Below are 19,131 nucleotides of genomic sequence, written 5' to 3' on the forward strand. Positions count from 1 at the left end.
CTCACGCTCCCTGCAAGCTCTGTGGGCCGTCACCCCCTTTCAGAGGGGGCGGGGGGGCAAGGCTCCAAAATGCTCATGACTGGCTGATGCAGCAGATGCCGTGGGGGACGTGAGCCCACACCCCGTCTGCCCGGCTCTACACGGGGTGCTTTCCAGCAGGCAGGAAGATGCATGGGGCTTATTCTCTGCAGAACAATCTTTCGATTCACTAAGTAGCCGGGGCAAAGTGTGTTACTTCCCTCACCACGATAACCCAGTCCGTGTGTGGCCACCTCCTCTCCCCGTGAGTCTAGGGAAAGGGACGAGCTCACACCCAGAAAGAAATATTGTGAACTTAAGAACTCCCGAATGCCCACTGTTTCTCTAAGAACGAAGACGTGTCTCCTTTTGAAGACAGGAGCCCATGAAAGCTCTTTAACAGCACATATTCAAGGTCACGAATCTCAGCCTTGCCGCTCTGGGCCTTGGCTATTCCAGGACGACTGCCGTCTCGTCTCAGGCAGTCCGTGACCTGACGCGGGGCTGGATGCCTGGTGACCTCCCACGATGCCGGGGGCAGAAAAGTCTCCTGTCTCCTGCAGCACAGCCGTGTGCCCTGCGATTCTGGGTAATCCCCACCCCAGCTGGTATTGTGCGGGCTGCTTCTTCTGCCCTTCTGTGCCACATGAAATCCCTCCACGACCACACACTGTGGCCGTGGCTGGACTGGCTCTTCAGACTGTTGGTGCTGAGGGGCAGCCACTGGCAGAGAACACGGCCCTTGGGATGACACAAGGACAACACAGGGAGCGCGGGGGCTCTGTCCTATAACTCAGAACCTGGGAGCAGTCCTATAACCCAGAGGCTTCGTGAGGACCTTGTCTGTCAAGTACTAGGACATCTCAGGAAGCCCTCAGACCCAGGGAAAACGACGCCAGTCTCCACAGTCAGACGATGCACAGAAAACCCAAGAGAAATGAGACATTTCCATTTTAATATAAAAGAGGCCCTGTGCCTGATAACTTCATTTAGGGAATTACACAGAACAGATTGGATACCAGCATTTAGTAAAACTCAGTTTAAGATAATAGAGCATCTTAAATATAAAAATAAGTCTTTTAATTAAAAAAGAATACATAAGCAGCTCTGATCAGTCCACAAAACACCTGGAAATTAGGAAAGCAGGGCTACATCCGGATACGGTTCCAGAAGACGCACGTTCTCAAACCTCACAGGAAATCTGATATGGACTTTTTTTTAAACTTTTAAATGATTCAAATGATTTCCTTGTCAAGAAAGATACATCTGAAAGGTGTGCAGGGGACAACGGTTTGAAGGCTCCTCTGAGGTGATAGGGTCCTCCTGGCTCTCACGTGGCAGGCGGTGGGATCTCCTGAACCAGGGGACATGGCTGTGATTTGAACAGGTGGGCGCCCAGGTCCATCCTGAGGGCGACACTCGTTGGCACATGGACGGAACCTTCCAGCTGGCACCTCTTACTGGCTCTCAGTGTGATTAAGATGCCCCTACAATGATACAAAAATACATCGTGGGAATGGATTTACCGCGGCTGTCCTTCACCCACACGCAGCACCGCATTTAAAATGACAGGGCCACCACTTGTAAAGAATGTTTTATTTCTGAGGTAAATACACATTTACAGACTATACATAACATATAATAAAAAAGATACTTAAAGCACTTCCTACAGTGCCTGTTACATAGAATGTTCTCAATAAACATTATTTTTCTTCTCCCCTACAGTGCTATGAGGGAAAAACAAGAGTGAAAATATAATTTATATATTCATAAAACAGAATTTTTTAAAATGATGCTGTCTAAATATTGACGAGGGATCCAGCACAAAGGCGCTATAGCAGCTCCTCTCAGGGGACCAGGCTCTGGAAGTGACGCGGCTTCATAACAGTCCAGGGCCTCTGTCCACCTCACCTCACGCCTCCCCACCTTCACCCGCAGAAGGAACTGGGAGGACCAGGTGGCTAGGGGCAGACAGGTGGCCAGACGCTGAGCCACTGTGAAATGAGAGGTCTTGTCCAGCATCTAGGAACCTTTGTCCCACTTGGCCACGATCCCAGCAGAGAGCAGTGTGGATCCGTGGCCCAATGGCAGGAGCCAGCAGGGGAGCCCTGCTCTCCAAGACCACATCATGAGGCCAGCTGGCTCCCTGGGCTAGCACAGGCCAGGAAGCGTGGGTCAGGCCAGGCTGCAGAAGGGACAAAGTGGTCTGGTCCATGATGGTGTCCATTTCCTAGAAGGCGGTGCTGTCCAGAGCCATGGGGACCCAGCTTGAGAGACCTGAGACGGGCAGTCAGGGAGGTGGCACCCAGGCCTGTGAGCACCTGTGTCACAGAGACGGATCATTCAGGTGGATTGGAATGGGATGCTCTGGAGGGCGCTGATTCTACCTGAGGACGGTCTGGAAGGCTTCACATTGAAGAGGTATCCTGAGTGGACCAAGACATAACAGAATCTTACAAGGTAGGAGAGAGCCTCCCAGGCAATGAGAACAGCCGGTCAGAATGTTCCGGAACCAGAGAAGCCATCTGTGATGACGGAAGCCAGGGTCCACGGCACACACGGGCAGGGACAGGAGATCTATTTGGACGGTCAGGCTGCGCCCAGATTGTAAATACAGGTGCCGAATTTATTCAACAGGCCTGTGTTTCCCAAAACAGTCTCAGAAATGCATGTGTAACAGGCATCCCTTTACAAAAGGACATTTTGCAAACAATGGATTGAACAAAATTAAACGAGTGTCTTTACTGCGATTCTTGAGTTCTTTAATCAACTACTATGCATCAAATTTCCAAAAGGTGGGGAAAGGATATAGCACTTCCCAAATGTCTTTGTCGTGAGACCCTCGGCAGCAGGAGCCTGGGTGAGGGAGCACTGCTCCAGGCACGGGAAGTTGCAGAGATGAGGTCAGACAGCTTGGGAAGCTCCCTCTGAGGTGCTGGGGGAGAGGGAATGCAGTGGACAGGCTCAGGAAGCCAGACTACAGACAGGACGAGACCTCGCTCAGAGGAGGGACAGTGAGACTGGCTGGTGGGGAGGAGATTGGGCAATGCTCTTTAATTAACTTTATCATAATCATCATCACTGTTTCTAACAGCACCACCAGCATGTGGCTCAAAAACCAAGTTTTCTTTTTAAGAAGGTGTTCACTGAGAGGTCTCCATCTAGCCCCCACCCCCCGCCTCCCCGTGCAATGGGGTTATGTGAAGACATGTGGAGGCAGAATGGCCAGACTTGAAACAATGACACAGACAGAGCCATGTCAATATGAAAACCAAGATCCAGGATCTTAAGCACAAAAGAACCTGCAGAAAGTGCTCCTTAAAGCCTGTCACCCAGTGTTCTGTCAGGTTCCCACACTGTCCTATTAACTCCTCTCGACACCTTCCATTTTGTCAATGTCCCTCTCACAGCGCAGAGCCACAGTGACACCCAGAGGAGCCTGTCTACCCCCGACCGAGAGGTGGGGTGTGCAGTCCTTGGGCCCTGCAGTGCCCTGTGGTGCACGCCAGCCCCCAGAGGCACGTGTGACGGTGCGGTCTGGGCACTGACCACGTCTCCAACTCGACAGCAGCCAAGAGATTAGTTATGCCCACAGGCTCATGCTCACTGACAAGGCCCTGTTGCCTGGTCAGGCTTGAAAAGTCATCTTGTAAGGAACAGTGAGAACACATCACTTTTGATAAAAGACACTTCCAACAGTTTTCCACCAAAGAAAGACGTGTTTGAAAACAGCTTTAATTCATCTCTAATATTGGGATCAAAAGGGCCTCAGGCCCAAAGGTGTCCACACCTGGACACAGCAGAGTAAGTGTGAAAGCACAAATCCTCTCAGAGGCAGAGAGAGAGAAGCGTCATGTCACATACAAGGATCCTCCGAAGATTAACAGCAGACTTCCCATCAGAATCAGGAGGCAGTGAGAGGATGCATGCAAAGTGCTGAACGACGGTCCATGGAAAGTTCTAGATCCAACCAAACTAGCCCCCAGAAACAAGGTGCTCCGGAAACAGCCCCAAATACACAGGCCAGGCTGTGGCTAGCGGACCTAGCCTGTGACAAATACCGATGGGAATCCTGCAGGCGGAACTGAAAGGACACTGGTTAGGAACTCAAAGCCATACCTTCACATTTTTCTGCAAGTGCTAACTTGCCTTTTAATGAAGTTCACCCTCTCCTGGGGGTGGAACAGATTTTACTCTTTGAGAAGCTTTTGTCCTGTTTTTCTAGTCATCCGAAAACTCCTGCTCCTCACGTCCAGAATAACGTGACTGCGACTTGTTTCCTAATTATCAACACTGAGGAAGAGTTCATCTGTCTCTCCCTCCGTCCGAGCTACCCTACCAGTGCACCTTGGGCCTCATGCTGCAGAGGGTCCCCCTCTGGCCCATTTCAGCTGTACCTCTCCATGGGGTATAGAATCCGCAGGGCCAATGGGATGTTCCCACCCAAAAGCCCTGTTCCCCTTCCAGAGCCTAGTTCCTGGGGCCAGCCTTTTCTCCAGGTACATTCTCCACTACTGCCCTACTCCAGGGGGTCGCTGTTTGTTGGAGAGGGCTATGTGAGGTGGGAGTGGGGATGAGGAAGAGCCTGGACATGTCCTCGGAGCGTGCTCAAGGACCCATGTCATGTAGGACAGAGCCTGGGCTCAGAAGCAAGGAGGGGTGTGCCCAGGAGCCAGCTTTCCCTCATCCCACCAGGACCCAGCATGCAACTCTGAGAAATTCAGGAATTCTATATTTGAACCTGGCCTTCCACCTTGTTATGTGAGCAAGCCTCTGTAGTAGTTGAGGAGAGCACAGACCACATCAAGTCAAAGAAACCTGATTTTGCCTCCCTTCCAGATTCTCCCATAGCGTGAGGGCCCCGGAACTTGCCCTAGCCTCATCCATGTAGGACCCGTCTAGGGGGTGGGAGTGGACACGAGGAACAAAGCTCAATACTTAGCAGTACTCAGTAACAGTTTCTAGAAAGCAACTCAGAACAACGAGCAAACGTTATAATCTGTTTCCCACTATCTTCGAAGGGACCAAGTTGGAGAAACACTCCATTTAGGGCAGGGGGGAAGGATAAGCAGGTAGGACGTCACGGGGGTGGAGCCGGCCAGGTGGCATCCCGTAACCTAGCCTCACGAGGCTGCTGAGGCCAAGTCGGGTGCTTGCGCTGGGGACGAAGACCTAGGGCTGAATCCAGGCTAAGGTTCGTGTGGAGCATAGCTCCACCTGCCCGAATGGGACGACTCACAACACTCACATCCCAGATGCACGAGGATCCGAGTCTAGAGCAGGACGACTCACAACACTCACATCCCAGATGCACGAGGATCCGAGTCTCGAGCGGGACGACTCAAAACACTCACATCCCAGATGCACGAGGATCCGAGTCTCGAGCGGGATGTCTTAACAACACTCACATCCCAGATGCACGAGGATCCGAGTCTCGAGCGGGACGACTCAAAACACTCACATCCCAGATGCACGAGGATCCGAGTCTCGAGCGGGATGTCTTAACAACACTCACATCCCAGATGCACGAGGATCCGAGTCTCGAGCGGGACGACTCAAAACACTCACATCCCAGATGCACGAGGATCCGAGTCTCGAGCGGGATGTCTTAACAACACTCACATCCCAGATGCACGAGGGATCCGAGTCTCGAGCGGGACGACTCACAACACTCACATCCCAGATGCGTGAGGATTGGAGTCTCACACAGGAATACTGTTGAGCTGGAGACAAACAGGTCGTTTTAAAAATAGGGAATATGGAGAACTGTGCATTCTAGGAAAAGCCCTGAGTTAAAAACCCAAAACCAAACTGCATGCACAGCTTTCGTGGACTTCAGAAGCAGGCACTAAGGGCAGACTCTCCAAAATCCAGTTACCAGGTTGTTTTTACATAAAACTGAGCTCGAACTCCTGGATCCGGGCCCTAGCGGAGGGGCATCTGGCACTCGGAGGGGATGCTCATGTCTCAAGCGGGCTCTCCTGTGAGGAGCCTGAGGGCTTTAAAGAACCCACTTACCCGGGGCTGCTACTGCCTTTTTAAATTTTTGCTTTAATTTTTTCATTTTACACCTTTGACCCCTTTCACCCATTTCTCCAAACCCCTATTTCCTACCTTAGGCATCCACCAATCTGCTCTCAGTATCTGAGCTTCTTCTTTTTCTAAATAAAAGATCCCAAATGTAAGTGGGATCACAGGGTATGAGCCTTTTTCTGACTTATCTCACTCAGCAGAATGCCGGGGAGGGTCATCCGTGTTGTTGCAAATGGCAGGATTTCATTCTTTTTTTATGGCTGAATAACATTCCACTGTGTATACATACCCAGTTTCTTTACCCACTCATCCATCCTATGTGGAATGTTCATCTTATAGCCTACAAGCATGATGAATATTAGTTCTAGCACTTTATCTGTAGCTTTTCTTGGATATTCTGCGTAGATAATTGTATCATCTGGAAGTAACAGTTTATTTTTTTCTTTCCAATTCTTACACCATTGCTTCCTTTTTCTTGTCTTAACGCACCAAAGGTCAAAGCATTATCCCTCCCTGGAAGGTCAGGCACCCCAGCCCACGAGCACACTCAGTGCGCTAAACAGAAGAGGAGACAGCAAGCGAACTTGTGCCTCCCTCTTCATCGACGGAAATGCTTCCACGAAGTAGGACAAACCCCAAACCTCCCCAGGATAAGCACGTCTATTTCTGGTTTGCTGAATTTTCATCATGAGTGGGATGTGGAATAACTGGATGCTGTTTCTGCATCGATTTAGGTGATCGTTTGTTTTCTTTCTCCTTTGATCAATGCAGTAGTTTTTCTAATGTTAACTCATCCGTGTGTTCCTTCATGTAGGATTTTTTTAACCTATAAAGCCATCTGTGATGGTAGCTTCTGGAAAACTTTCCCAACTCATCACACTACTACTGGTCTGTTTACGTTTTCTTCTGGAGTCAATTTTGGTGGCCGCACTTCCTGTGTGCGGGGCAGGAGGGCTCCCACTGCACGGGTCCACTTACATCTGGCTGCCTAGCACGGCCGGCCCCCATGTTCACACAGGCACTGTCCCCTGACCGTGTCAGAGATGTCATGCCAAGGTCTTCCGGGGTCTGTTTTCAGCAACAAGAGATCTGTGGTCAAAGCATCACCCCACGCTGGGTAATCTGTCACATTTCCGCAGCAGCTCCACAGAACCTCCCCTTTACTGTCCCTCCGCTTTACCATGACGGATGTGCAGAGACCTCGTGCCCAAGACCCACCCGCCATGATGTCAGGAGTAAAAAGAGCTACAGACAAAACATAACGCACCCTCGTGAAGCACCGCATAGCTTGGGAGAGAGCCCATACGAGATAGGACCGAAACACCGCACCTATCCTGAGCCCTCATGCCCTAAGGAGAAATAAACTCATCGTCCTAACTTGAGGTGTCTCATTCTCAGGAACATCTCTTACTCTTTTAGTCAATATCAATGTTCTACACGTTTAAAATTGTATCTAAATGGCATCATTCTGTACATGGTCTTCTGTAATTTCCTTAATTCATCCATTTTTACTGTGTATATTTCATTGAATTAATACACCCAAACTGACTTATCAATTGTCCTAGTGGACAGGTGGGTTGTTTCTGGCTTTTTGCTAAGCAAGCAACACTGTCACTATTTTGCACACACTTCTTTGGGCATCTGTTAGGGTGCCTTCCCAGGAGTGACTCTCTGGGTCACAGGGAACGGCCCACCACCACCCTTAGCAGGTATCGCTCTGTGCGTCACCGAGCCACGGTGCATGGCCTCCAACGAGGCGGGCAGATCCTTTCACTCCACATTCTTGCCCACACTTCCATCATCAGCTTCTAATGAGCGAGTCGGCACAGTGTTCATACTCAGTCTCTTACTTTAAAGGGCTCGGGTTTGGCAAACAATTCCTTTTAGATCAGGGGAAGGGATATGTGGGTAGGACTGAAGTGGGGGGAGGCAAACTGGGGCCAGAGGATAGAGGATGTCCCATATCCTTCTCCACACTTCGGAGCTTTGTTACTTTTTTTTTTTCTGCTAATTTGATGCTTTAAGTTGACACCCTTAATTAGTAGCAAGGCTTAACGTCCATTTACGTTTACTGACTAATTTGGTTTCCTCTTCTCTAAATTGCCAATTCATAGACTTTGTCCACATATCTGCTACACTCCATTTGGTATGTCACAAATGTCTTCCCTGCATTATGGGATCTTCCTAAACAGTGATGAGGAATTTTGGTATGCAATGTGTCTTATGTACATGATCAAATAGATCAATCTTTTCCTTGTGGCTTTATTAGCTTTTGTAATTCTCTATTTATTTACTTTGCACATTTAGGGTCTTTAACCTTCTCCGCACCTCCCAGGATTGATTTGTGTGAGGTAGAGATCGAATCTTATTTTTCCTCCTATAGATGGCCGCACATCTTAGCCCAGTTAGAGGACCCTGTCATTCCCAAACGACTTGCTATACCATCTCTGCAATGCATTGAGCTGCCATATACCCAAGTTTAAAGCCCTCAAATTTATTGCCTTGGTCGACTTCCCTGTCCCTGGGCCAACAGCACATTGTCGGAATTCTTACAACTCTGTAATGTATCTTGACATCTGACAGGTGATCTCTGTCACCTTTTTCTTCTCCTTCAAAATTGTCTGGCTACATGTGTCTTTCTTCAATTCTGGGAAATTCTTAGCCACTATCTTTTCAAAGGCCATACGTCTTTTCAAGTCAGGTCTTTTCATTATCCTTTCCTCTCCTGTTCTCTAAATTTGCTCCTTCTGGATTTCCTGATAGACCTTCCACTCTTTCCTCTGATTCCCAATCACACTTTCATACTTTCCATCTTGCGCTGTTTTGGATGACTTCCCCAGATAAATCTAGTTCACTAATTCTGTCTTTAACTATGTCTCACTTCAGTGATTGTATCATTTACTTTTAGAAGGGTTTTATCTTTTGGGTTTTTTTTTTTTTTGACCTTCCAATTCTTTTTTCACACTTAATTATGGCTCTATTTCTTCTATCTTAAATCTTATTACTTTTTTTTTAGGAGAGAAAGAGAGAGAGTCCATGAGCAGGGGAAGGGCAGAGGGAGAGGGAGAGAGAGATGATCTCAAGCCGACTCCCCGTTGAGTGCAGAGCCCAACACGGGGCTCGATCTCACGACCCTGAGATCATGACTGGAGCCGAAACCGAGAGTCAGTCGCTTAACCCACTGCACCACCCAGGTGCCCCTGGCTCTATTTCTTCTTAATCGTTTGCTTTTGAAATTTAAAAAAAAATTATCTTTACAGTGTACTTCATACAGGGGATGCAGTTCAGAACCTGGAGGCTTGCATTGTCCTGTTTGTCATAATTCCTGACGTACCTGCAGCCTCGCAGAGGCAGATCTGTTTACGTCGGTTATATTGTTCTGACGTGACATCCTCCGTGCAGTCTCAGCTCTGAATCCTGTGTGCCGTGGACGGTGCAGGTGTGCCCATAGGATGACTCTGCATTTGCCACCGTCCAAGGCCTTAAAGGACTTCAAGAGTCTGTATCTATTTTTATGTTCATGCTTTCCTTTTGGTTCTTGTACCGCTGGGACAGAAGAAACTTGGAGCCCATACCTGTGTATGGCCTGGTATTTTAATTTCTAATCCCCTTAAGGTATAGCCAGGTCTCCCCAGCTCAGAACTTTCTGCAAGGGTCCAGATTCTGGCCGCCACGCCTCCACCGCTCAAAGTCACATCTGCTTCTGGCATTAGAATTCCAGCCCCCTAGCTCCCTGGCCCATTCCAGGACCAAACCCAACAGAGGACCTCGTCACGGCCATCACGCTCCATGTCCTGTCTGCACTCAAGACAGACTGACCACGTATCTGACACGTCCACCCACAGCAAAGGGTGACATGGCCGAGCAGGCTCCGAGCAAGGCTAAATGATGTTCTCCTTAAAGTGCTTTTTTTTTTTTTAAGATTTTATTTATTTATTCGACAGAGATAGAGACAGCCAGCGAGAGAGGGAACACAAGCAGGGGGAGTGGGAGAGGAAGAAGCAGGCTCATAGTGGAGGACCCTGATGTGGGGCTCGATCCCATAACACCGGGATCACACCCTGAGCCGAAGGCAGACGCTTAACCACTGTGCCACCCAGGTGCCCCTCCTTAAAGTGCTTTTAATCCACGTCACCATCTCCTCAGAGTTTCACTCACTCTATTTATAGAGAACGAAGCATTCGTTTCGTTTTTCTAGTCATCTGTGTTCCTTCAGAGCCTGGAAATTATCTCAATAGCATAGTTTAAAAAAAAAAAGAAAAAACAAAACTATTTTCCTGATTCCCATACTCTAGAGAAAGCATTTATCGCCAGAAGCTAAATCTGAAGATTTTGTAAGCAAGTCTATTCAAACGCCTCTATTTTGGGATTCACACTCGGCTGTACTGACACAGCCAACTCCTCTCTTGGCCAGTGGTCTTCCAGTCCGAGTAACTCGGCCTGCGCCTTCTCCTGGGAGCTCCGCTTGGGTCCAGGTGGGACGTCCGCGAAGACCCACAGCCTCAATGCAGCGCCTCGCGGGGGGTGAGCTGCTCGCCAGGCCCAGTGTGGGGCAGCCCCCAGTGGGAGGCTGGCGGTCTGACGCCGAGCACACGGACCGGCCAAGAGGAGCAGAGAGGGCCGGGAGCCCGCCCACCAACCACAGTGGACCCAATGCTCCTTATCTGTAAATGGATGGGGTTCAATGAATTCTAGGATCCTTGACAAACCTGGGGAAAATGGACAAGCATAATTTGATTCTCACAGAAGAATCAATGAAATTTCCCTTGATCCCACCTGATTGCGTTTTCTCCTCTCAGGACGTAAAAACAGAGGACTGACAAGAACTAGCGATTGCTGAAACAGGACACAAAGAGCAGACCCCTGCACATCGATCTTCCTTCATCTGTGTCAGAACGTTACATTTTCATCTCCGCCTCGTCCGCGGCTTAACACCTGGGCCACTAAGCTTGAGCGGTGCAGCCACCCCCCTGCCTTGACGCGGGCTCCGGCAACGGCAGACTCCTGCACACTAGCTTCAGGGCCGTTCCTACTTCAGGGCTTTGTTTACAGATGCCACAGAGGCAGGAAGCAATCACCAATAAGACAGACAGGTATACAAAATACAACAAATATTTTAAAGGTCGCCCATTTGGAGACAAAAAGTGCGAGGAAAACAATGTATCTGTTTAGAATCAGAATAAGCACACTTGGGCTGCCCCCGCTGTCCCTACAGGGACGCCAGCCAGCATGGGGACACCAGTCAGCAGGCATGGACCAAGCCCCGGATGCCCCGCCCTCGATCTCTGCGCCCAGCCCTCCTCACCACGGTCAGGCAGTGTGTTTCAACAAAAAGTGAAGAGCACAGAGGCTTCCTGAGACTACTCCCTGAGTATCAGCCTCAACACTAATGGACGGTCCACTATCCAAAATCAACTTGTTGGTGTGTGTTGTGGTGGGGCAGGGAGCATAAAACCAACACATCATGCTGTGCACATTGGCCTTTATATGGCAATTCACTATCAGTCTGGGCAACAGAACACACACACCGGGGGGCGAGCAATACGAAAGGGCCTGACTCCTTCAGTCTAGTGCCCAGGCTCACCAGACCGCCCAGGCGACTCCGAGCTGGGGCAGGCTCTGCCCGCACTCCCGAACGCTGAGCTTGCTGGACAAGACCCGGAGACCTGAGGGTGGGCAACAAAGACCCCCAGAGGCCCATGTTTAAAACAGCAATCTTTTTCTTTTTTCCCCCAGGAGGACTTGTCCACTCATTAGGTAATTAACCCCGAAAGGGTCTAGTCAGAGAGGAATCCAGGTACCTCACACAGGGAATTTAAGGTGGCTTCAAGCAACAAATGATAGAAGAATAGAAAAGCCACGTGGGGGAGGGCAAGGCAACCAGATATCCCCCCCCAGACAGCCGCAAACTCCCCCGGGTGGGGAGGACCAAGGGAGGCAGCCGCATGGCCCAGAGCCCAGGAGTCTGTCCCTGCAGGAGCTGGGACCACAGGGGGACAACCTTGCAGGAGCTGGGACCATGGGGGACAACCCTGCCAGAGCTGGCATCATGGAGGGAGGGGACAGAGGGAGAGATGCTCTGGCTCCCAACCCACCCTCCCCCACACTCCAACGTCCAGGGTCAGAAACCAGAAGCCAAGAAGTGTCCACAATACAGAGCAGAGCAGAGCAGAGCACAGGTGGGTAACAGAGCTGAAGAAGAACAGGCAGTGGGCCATTATGCCGACCCAATAAACTCTGAGGATGCCCCTGAAGGGCCCCTGCACTGGGGAGCTGTGGTGTCAGAGGCCAGACACCACTCAGAAAGCATGGTGGCGGGAACCCAGCATCTCTGCCTCAGCAAACAAGGGAAATCTGTTCTTCCTAGAGTTTTTTGCCTCATACGGCAACCCCTCCAACCACGGGGCTTCATTCAACTGCTTGGACAGCTTGCTAAGCCATCAGGCTTCATTTAATGGGTTAGAATCTGCGAAGGACGGCGTGGTCTCCACCTGCCCCTCGGCTGCCATGGACTCCGGGCCAGGCAGGCTGAGATGACCCGAGGAAGGAAGCGTGCTGGCGAGGCCGGGCCCAGCTGAGCAACCTTCTGTGAGGGAAAGGGGGTCCCTGGACGGCGACCGTCGGCCATCAGCGCTGCTTCTGGACTTGTAGTCCCAGACAGGGCAGCAGGAGGGGCAGGGCGGACACCCTGGAGGACAGAGCACCATGTCCCACTACAAAGACGGTCTCCCTGCAGTTGTCAGTACCTCTATGGAGCAGCACACGCCACGGCAGGGACCTCATGGCAGGCCGAAGCAGTCGTCACTGCAAAGGCCGCCAGCACAGACCACACGGGGAAGGGACCACACGCCAACCTGGAAAACGAGGCGAAGGTCAACTGAAAAAGTCCCTGCGTACTTGAGAAGCCAGGACCTGGCATTCATGAGAAATGATTCATGTTAAATAGGAGGAAAAGCTCAGAAGGAGTAAGACAGCAGGCGCTCAGGCACTGAGCTGACAACCGCGTGAGGATTCAGAGCAGGACCCGCCAGTCTGCTGAGGTCCTACTGAGTTAGAAGCACACAGAAAACTAGGTGTAAGGGAGGTGATGGGGGGAAAGCACCAAGGGAGATGACAGGGGGACCACCACGGGAGGTGACGGGGGGCAGCACCACGGGAGGTGACGGGGGGAGCATCAAGGGAGGTGATGGGGGGAAAGCACCAAGGGAGGTGATGGGGGGAGCACCAAGGGAGGTGATGGGGGGAAGCACCAAGGGAGGTGATGGGGGAGCACCAAAGGAGGTTATGGGGGGGACACCAAGGGAAGTTATGGGGGAAAGTACCAAATAAAACAGACTCACAGGCAAGTGTCCCCTTAGGGCTCCACAGACCCCTTGATGCAACCTTTGCTTCTCTTTGACCCCAGATCACCACCCTGGGTCCACTCTAGGAACAATGGTACAGGACGGGGCACACTCATGCACATGGGTACACATTTGTGAATGGAGCTGTGTGTCTAATAAAGTCTTCTGAAATTTGGAATTGCTGCCCGTCGGTGATTTACTGTTAAGCACTTCTCCCTGGGATCTTGCATTTCTAAAAATACTATTTGCTTTTTATTTAACACTGAACCTTCTGATGTTCCAGAATATAAAAATAGTGTCTTATGATTTTAAGAGCTTAGGAGAGAAACTAGCCGTATTATTAGAAAAAGAAGATATACGCAGCTATAGTCTGTTCAAATATCAAGAGGTGTGACTTTTCAAATTCACATTTCAATCTTTATTTACCTAAGACTTTTAGAAACAGTGGGTGTAAATATTAAATCACCCAAGCCGGGGTGAAATTTTATTGAGAATAACCACAGATAAAGGGAAACTGATTTTTTAAAGTCAGTTTCTGAAATTTAGATGAAAAGAATATCGAGCACTAAGGAAAAAAATGATGTATTTACATATCAATATAGGTTCTCCGCTCACAGATTCATTTCCTATGAAACAGAACAGAGGCAAGCTTGGGGAGTTACAAAGGAAGGAAAAATCCTAATCAAATAGAAACTGTTGTTCAAACAGAATATTAGCTAAAATGATCCAATCAGTTGCTTGAGCCAAATTTTTTTTCTTTAAGCCATTCATGCCAGAACACAACGTCTCAGAGCATTAAGAATCCATATTACGTTCCAAGTGTTTGCCCAATAGATGGGGGGATTTGAAAAAAACATTCCATGGAAATGGAATGAGAACAAAGAAGGTTACCAGTTAGTCACTAGCATTAACACAATTTACTCATAATGGGGCCATATTTCTCAAGGTAAACATTATGTATTTATATTCCTGGGCATGTGTGGCTGTTACCAGAATTAACCTAAAATATAGGAAGTTCCAATTGCTAGATCTTTGACTTCACCCTTGTTCAGGATTACACCAGAGAATGCAGCATAACACTCAGAAATTCTCCTGAAGAGTACGAAAAGCACGCCTTCGTGGAACAAGTCAGACACTAAGCTTTGCTTTCGTATTTCTCCAGTGCTTCAGATGATCAGAGGTTCACGTGGACAGTAACTGACAGAGCGTTAGGTCTTCATTAAAACAAAATCATTGACTCTCATTGTAAAACATAGTAGCCTGCGATATGCCCATTCAAAATCTTACAATGGATCAACTCAATCTTTTGTTTATCAGAAGCAGTGCAATACGTTTCTCTAAACTCTTCAGAGGGCAATCTAAGAAATACGTGTACAGAGACAGATACACACGCACACACACTCACTCACTCTACTGATTTCTATGCAGCAATTAAACGTTAATTCTATTTAATTGCAATATTAAGATTCTAAATTTAAAATAAAAAAAAAAGAATTACAGAGGTTATCAAAGACATTAACCTCTTCTTAGAATAAGTACAAAACTAATAACAAAGGTATCATTACGGCGGTGTACACTTGATGATATTCTGCCCAATACAGGAAACTAAGACTCTGACACTGGCCATCTTAGACCTCCTTTACTTTGAATTAATGGTGTGAACACTGCATTTCTCCTTCTGAAATCTGTGGTTTCTGTGAAGTTTATGGGAACACCAAAGAAAGCTTAACCGGGGAAAGGAGAAAACAATGTCCATTCCCATTTGGATAATTAACTGAGGTCAGGGCTTCTCTCCAAAATGTCCTCAAATGATCTCTATTAACCATATCCGGTGGCCTGTTCCCTTCCCTGCACATTGTATTAAGAAAAAATTTTAAGTGTATTTTCATTTCTATTTCCAATCTGAAGCTGGAAACAAATCAGTTTGCACCCCAGCAGAATGCCAAGAAAAGCTTCAATCAATCTGCACCTTTTTATTTACATCCCTCATTCCTTAGAAATGTAATTGCCGTTTTTATTAACTTTGTTTTATGGATCTAATATTTAAGAACAAGTCTGTCTTTTATGTCACAGCAAGAAGGGTAATGCACTTACAGACTCCCCCGCAATACATCTCGGGCAAGGCTGGGCTGAGCTCCTTCCACCGTTCTGAGGGATCTATTTAACAAATCACAGCCACACATGCATCAGAACAGTGATTATTTACACTTTTTATTAAAATACTTTAATGGGCCACAGCTGGTTTTGTGGGAACGGGAACCTACCCCCACATGTGGCAGCCCCTCGCTGGTCCAGGACACCAGGGTGCTGAGCTTTGCGGGGGCGCAGCCCCACTCTGCGCCGGCGGCTTCTACTCTCTTGCATGCCCGTTTCTGAAAGACACGAAACGTCACTTGAGATGGCTCTGGAGCACACGACACTAACTGGATCTGCTTTCTGCGAACTTCAGCTGCAAACACTGGCCCTGTAGAGCTGCACGAGTTTATAGGACATCTGAGGGTGACTTTAGACATCGCCTTTCAGGAACACGGTCCATCAGTTACATTTAACCTCATTATTTCCAGCACTGTTTGGTGTTTATTTGGCTTCACAGATTTAAAACAGGCATTTGAAACAATTTTGGTCAAAACTCTTATAATAAACTATTGTGACTGGTTTACTGATATTGAAAATATACAAAATCTATCAATTTTCTTGAGGACACTAGTTACATGCTTGAACACATTTTGCCTAGTTTCAAGTTCCGTACTTTCTTAATACAATATGAGTAATTCACATGTGGATAACTCTTTGTTTTACTGACACTGAAGAGCAAATTAATTTTACTTATTTTCAGGTTGCACACATGCTTCATAACTGATAAACTTTGGGAATTAACATTTGGTTTTTGCTTCTCCATGAACTAAAGAAGATAAATTACAGGGGCGCCTGGGTGGCACAGCGGTTAAGCGTCTGCCTTCGGCTCAGGGCGTGATCCCGGCATTATGGGATCGAGCCCCACATCAGGCTCCTCTGCTATGAGCCTGCTTCTTCCTCTCCCCCTCCCCCTGCTTGTGTTCCCTCTCTCGCTGGCTGTCTCTCTCTCTGTCGAATAAATAAAAATAAAAATCTTAAAAAAAAAAAAAAGAAGATAAATTACAAAAGCAATCCTCTAACGCTAAAGGAAAAAAAAATTATTCACTCTCAAAATCCTAAGACTTTATGCAGTTTGAAGGGTAACAATGTCTTCAGTGACACAAGTTGAGAAGCAGGAAGACCTTTGCAACGGATGGTGAAATTCATCCCTGGCCCCCTGGGCCAGCCTGCAGGCCCTGCTGCTGGACAGCTCCCACCAGGTCAGAAAACACAGCCCCTCCACCGCTGTTCCCTCCACTTCTCTGGTCTCTTGCAAATGATCATCACGGTTTCTACCAAATTTGTTTCTTTTTTTTTTCTTTTAAAGATTTTTTCATTTATTTATGTGACAGAGAGACAGCCAGTGAGAGAGGGAACACAGCAGGGGAGTGGGAGAGGAAGAAGCCAGCTCCCAGCGGAGGAGCCCAATGTGGGGCTCGATCCCAGAACGCCGGAATCACGCCCTGAGCCGAAGGCAGACGCTTAACGACTGCGCTACCCAGGCGCCCCCCAAATTTGTTTCTTATCTGTCCTGTTACTTATTTGTATTTTCTAAATTGATTTTTTTTTCTACTTAATGGGTTTATTCAATATAGAAGCCTTATATCATGGGTTTAGAGTGCTAGTTTTACTGTTCTCTAACATGCCTTAAAGATTACATGGAAATTTTGAGATTAAACTGGAAAATCCTGAACTCCGAGCCCTCAGCCCACTGAGAAGAATTTCTTGGGTGAGTGCTTGACCTCTGGATGGCTGAAGACAAGGCTGGCTACGCAGTCACTGACTTCCTTATGGTCCCCAAACGAAACTACAAATTCTACATCAAACCACGCCCCGGGCATCACATGAAGCCAGAGAATGTGAAATACGGAGAAAAGGGTATTAAGAGAAAAGCCACCAGGTCCTGGCGTGGGCCCCTCACGGCCCCAGCTAACACCTGCTGTCATGAACTCCAGTGAGCCAGGACAGAAGGAAAGACCGCAGGACAGAGAGAAGCACAGCAGAAGGGTGAGGAAGTCCATACGAACATGAAGAAGCTATGATGTGCCTAAACGCCTGCATCAGGGAAGGGACTTCAGGGCCCACACATGCAGCATAAGGGGACAGACACCACTTACAGAGGCATTCCAGGGAAGAAAACAGGCAAAAGGGGAAGGGAGAAGCACCCTTCGACAACTGAGTGGTGAAGCTAAAAGAGAAAGAGAAGTGTGGGGTCCTAGGAATAAAGAGGAAACATCATGAGCTTCACCCCGGCCCATCCTCACCAAAGCCGAGCAGCCAGCCAAGAGCTGCCACAGCACCTGCACTTGGCCAAACCAACTGAAGAGGCTGCCGCGAGACTCGCAATCTTCTAAACACTCAACACCATAAAAATGTCCTCCTGAAACCACAAATCAAAAGAAAATTGGCATGTACCCTCCCAAAACATAATTAAACATATTCAAACATTTAAGGATACAAAAAAAACCCTGAATTAGAAATGTAGAATTAAAAACAGAAAAGGACAAAAACGGAGAAACCAAGGGAGAGGTGAGCAGACTCAGGAAAAGTAATGGAAGGAAAACAAACTTGCCTCAGAAATGAGGAATCAATTACAGAACACCCAAGGAGAATCAATTCAAAGGAAAACTAACAAAGGGCACTGAGGAAAGGCAGGACCAAACCAAGAGGAGGACGGCGACAGTGAGACAGATGGGAAAAGGGGAGGAAAGCAAAACAATACAGCAAAGCTAACATCTAACACTGTAAGGAAATTTCCAGAACAGAAAAAGGCCCAAATCTTCAAAGGAACGGGCTCACAGAGTACCTGGGAAAAATAAACCAGAAGAGTCAACTCTGAGACACATCCTAATGAAACTGAGATTTCAAAGGCAAGGACAAAGTCCTCAAGGCCTTGGGCACCTATCAATGAATATGCAAAGGAAGCAGACTAGCAACAGACTTTTCAAAACCAACACACAAGCAAGGCAACAATGGAGCAACATTTTTTTTTTTAATTCAAAGTATGAACCAAGAATTTTAAATCCAATTTTAAATTACCAAGACTACAGAAAAGCACTTTTAACCTCTATGAATTTGGAGAATACTACACCTAGTCAGCCCTTTTTGAGGATTCTGTGTGAGGTTAAGCTTTACCTGCCTAGTCATGACCGGGAGAATTCCAGCAAAAGGATTTATGAGACACATTTAAAAATATTTAGATGTACATCTTGGACCAAAATAAAGGTGCAATTAAGCTGAAGACTGATGTGCAAATATTACTACAGTGACAAAACTGAAATAATTCAACTAAAAAATGTGAGATGAAGGAAGAAGAGCAAAAACTCTGATTAATGTAAAGGTCATTACTATGTGAGCAACAGGTATGCATTAAAATATACGAGAAAAAAACAAAACAGACAATAAAGAGTTTAACAAAACAGGTTACTAAGGACATAAAAATAGGTTTAAATACAAAGCTAATGACTAGAAAATACAAATCTATCTAAATCCAAAATCAAAAATATAAAAGCAAAGAATACAGATCTCATAAAGGAATTGCAAATACAACAAAATATGCGTATTATAAAATATTATGATAGAGTTGCAAGCAAATAAATCAGTCATGTCAATAAACACCAAT

General features: G+C 47.6%; 1 protein-coding gene across 8 annotated transcripts in view; it reads right to left on the minus strand.

The window, feature by feature from the left end:
- Positions 1-954: 954 nt before the first annotated feature.
- Positions 955-19,131, minus strand: part of C6H10orf143 (chromosome 6 C10orf143 homolog) — a 36,991-nt gene continuing 18,814 nt past the window's right edge. Inside the window, exons 2-6 of one of the 8 annotated variants that reach the window (XM_034663444.1) lie at positions 17,774-17,889; positions 15,659-15,766; positions 15,489-15,551; positions 12,798-12,905; positions 2,028-2,444 (exon numbers count right to left, since the gene is read on the minus strand). In XM_034663444.1, the coding sequence (XP_034519335.1) occupies positions 12,831-12,905; positions 15,489-15,551; positions 15,659-15,766; positions 17,774-17,889 (362 nt within the window). In that variant the 3' untranslated portion in view covers positions 2,028-2,444; positions 12,798-12,830. The other 7 variants (XM_034663445.1, XM_034663447.1, XM_034663446.1 and 4 more) reach the window with 7 other exon arrangements.

Source organism: Ailuropoda melanoleuca, chromosome 6 (genome assembly GCF_002007445.2).
Source record: "Ailuropoda melanoleuca isolate Jingjing chromosome 6, ASM200744v2, whole genome shotgun sequence".
NCBI lineage: Eukaryota > Metazoa > Chordata > Mammalia > Carnivora > Ursidae > Ailuropoda > Ailuropoda melanoleuca.